This window comes from Penaeus monodon, chromosome 29 (assembly GCF_015228065.2).
Source record: "Penaeus monodon isolate SGIC_2016 chromosome 29, NSTDA_Pmon_1, whole genome shotgun sequence".
In the NCBI taxonomy this organism is placed as follows: Eukaryota; Metazoa; Arthropoda; class Malacostraca; order Decapoda; family Penaeidae; genus Penaeus; species Penaeus monodon.
Window position 1 is genome coordinate 2,166,868 of NC_051414.1, and position 1,349 is coordinate 2,168,216.

General features: G+C 35.7%; 1 protein-coding gene across 1 annotated transcript in view; it reads right to left on the bottom strand.

Moving 5' to 3' along the window:
• Positions 1-109: 109 nt before the first annotated feature.
• LOC119591618 (exocyst complex component 3-like) overlaps positions 110-1,349 on the bottom strand; it is a 4,007-nt gene continuing 2,767 nt past the window's right edge. The window contains exons 4-7 of the mRNA XM_037940372.1: positions 1,074-1,269; positions 757-889; positions 517-637; positions 110-203 (exon numbers count right to left, since the gene is read on the bottom strand). Coding sequence (XP_037796300.1) covers positions 110-203; positions 517-637; positions 757-889; positions 1,074-1,269 — 544 coding nt within the window. The remainder of the gene's footprint in view (positions 204-516; positions 638-756; positions 890-1,073; positions 1,270-1,349) is intronic.

The following is a 1,349-nucleotide window of genomic DNA, read 5'->3' on the forward strand; positions in this document are numbered from 1 at the left end:
ACAAAAACACACCAATATAAAATGAATGCAAGAGGAAAACCCTCAAAAAACCCCCTCCAGATGCTTAATAACCCAATTTTTATTGTTCTCTTCCTCAAACTGTCCTCCCTCAATACCTGAGCTCAGAACTCTCAAAAGACTGCAAATGCTTCTCCCCCCACTTCTTGGGCGCCGGGGAGGCAAGAACCCTGACCCCTTCGGCGCTAGAGATAAAAAGAAGGAATTTGGGTTAAAGGAGGAGGCAAGGGGGGGCCCATCAATGTAATAATTTGTTTAACAGCATGAATCAAAAGAACATTTATTTGTTTTTGAAAAATTTCTCAGAAAAAATTTTTTTGATGATCTAAATGTGTGTAGATACAAAAAAACTATGATTATCCAAGCAGCGTATTTACGTAACCCATTTTTAAAATACAACTCTTAGGTCTACCCTTATAAAAGTCTTGTATTTTTTAAAAAAATGTCATTTGTTTATCTTTTTATCTCTATAAGTTGTATAAGAAAAAAATGATTTACTGCAAAGCCCAGATCATCATTTTCCTCACGCTCAACCAAATTTTCCCGTGAGTAACAATCTGGGTAGGTTCCTTTCTGACAGTGTTTAGTGTGCGCTGCAGGATAATCCAGACTTGTTTCCCTAAAATTGGGACTCTTGTCTTAGAACTTCTTACAGACAAAAAATGAGTGGTATATCACATATTTATCAATTATTATAAAACAAAAGAAAAAACATTAAATAATTCAAGTAAAACAAACCAAGATCATCAGAGAGCTTTTGCACATCAGCAAATGACTCCTTCAGGACACGTGTATCATTCGGATTCTGATGAGGGAGTTTGTGCAATTCAAACAGCAACTCATCTCTGCTATTTTCCAAGTCCATTAGGCACTGAAAGCATTTCATATCTATTACTTTAAGAACATATTTGAGCTGGACCACATACAGCTACTATTTCCCTACTAAGCTATCTTCTAACTCTTTCATAATGATACATGGCTAAACAATGTACAATACAGTGCAACTATATCAAACTATATCCATGTATAAGTATGAAACACCATAAGTAACATACCTGATGAGCATACAATAGCTTCCCATCATTAATCCATTTATAGGTTTTCTCAACAGATTCTGGCACAGTGAAGATATGTTTGAGGTTTTCCATGGCAGCCAAATATTGTGAGTACCTGACATACTCCTCGCGGCATTCATAAAGTTGATTGCTCAGTTCAGGCACACGAACTAAGCTTGTCTCTATTTCTGCCATTCTGTGTCAATAAATCAGATTTCTCAAGAAAGGAAAATTGTATAAATGGAAGAAAAAGCTAAAACTACAAAAATATGCTGA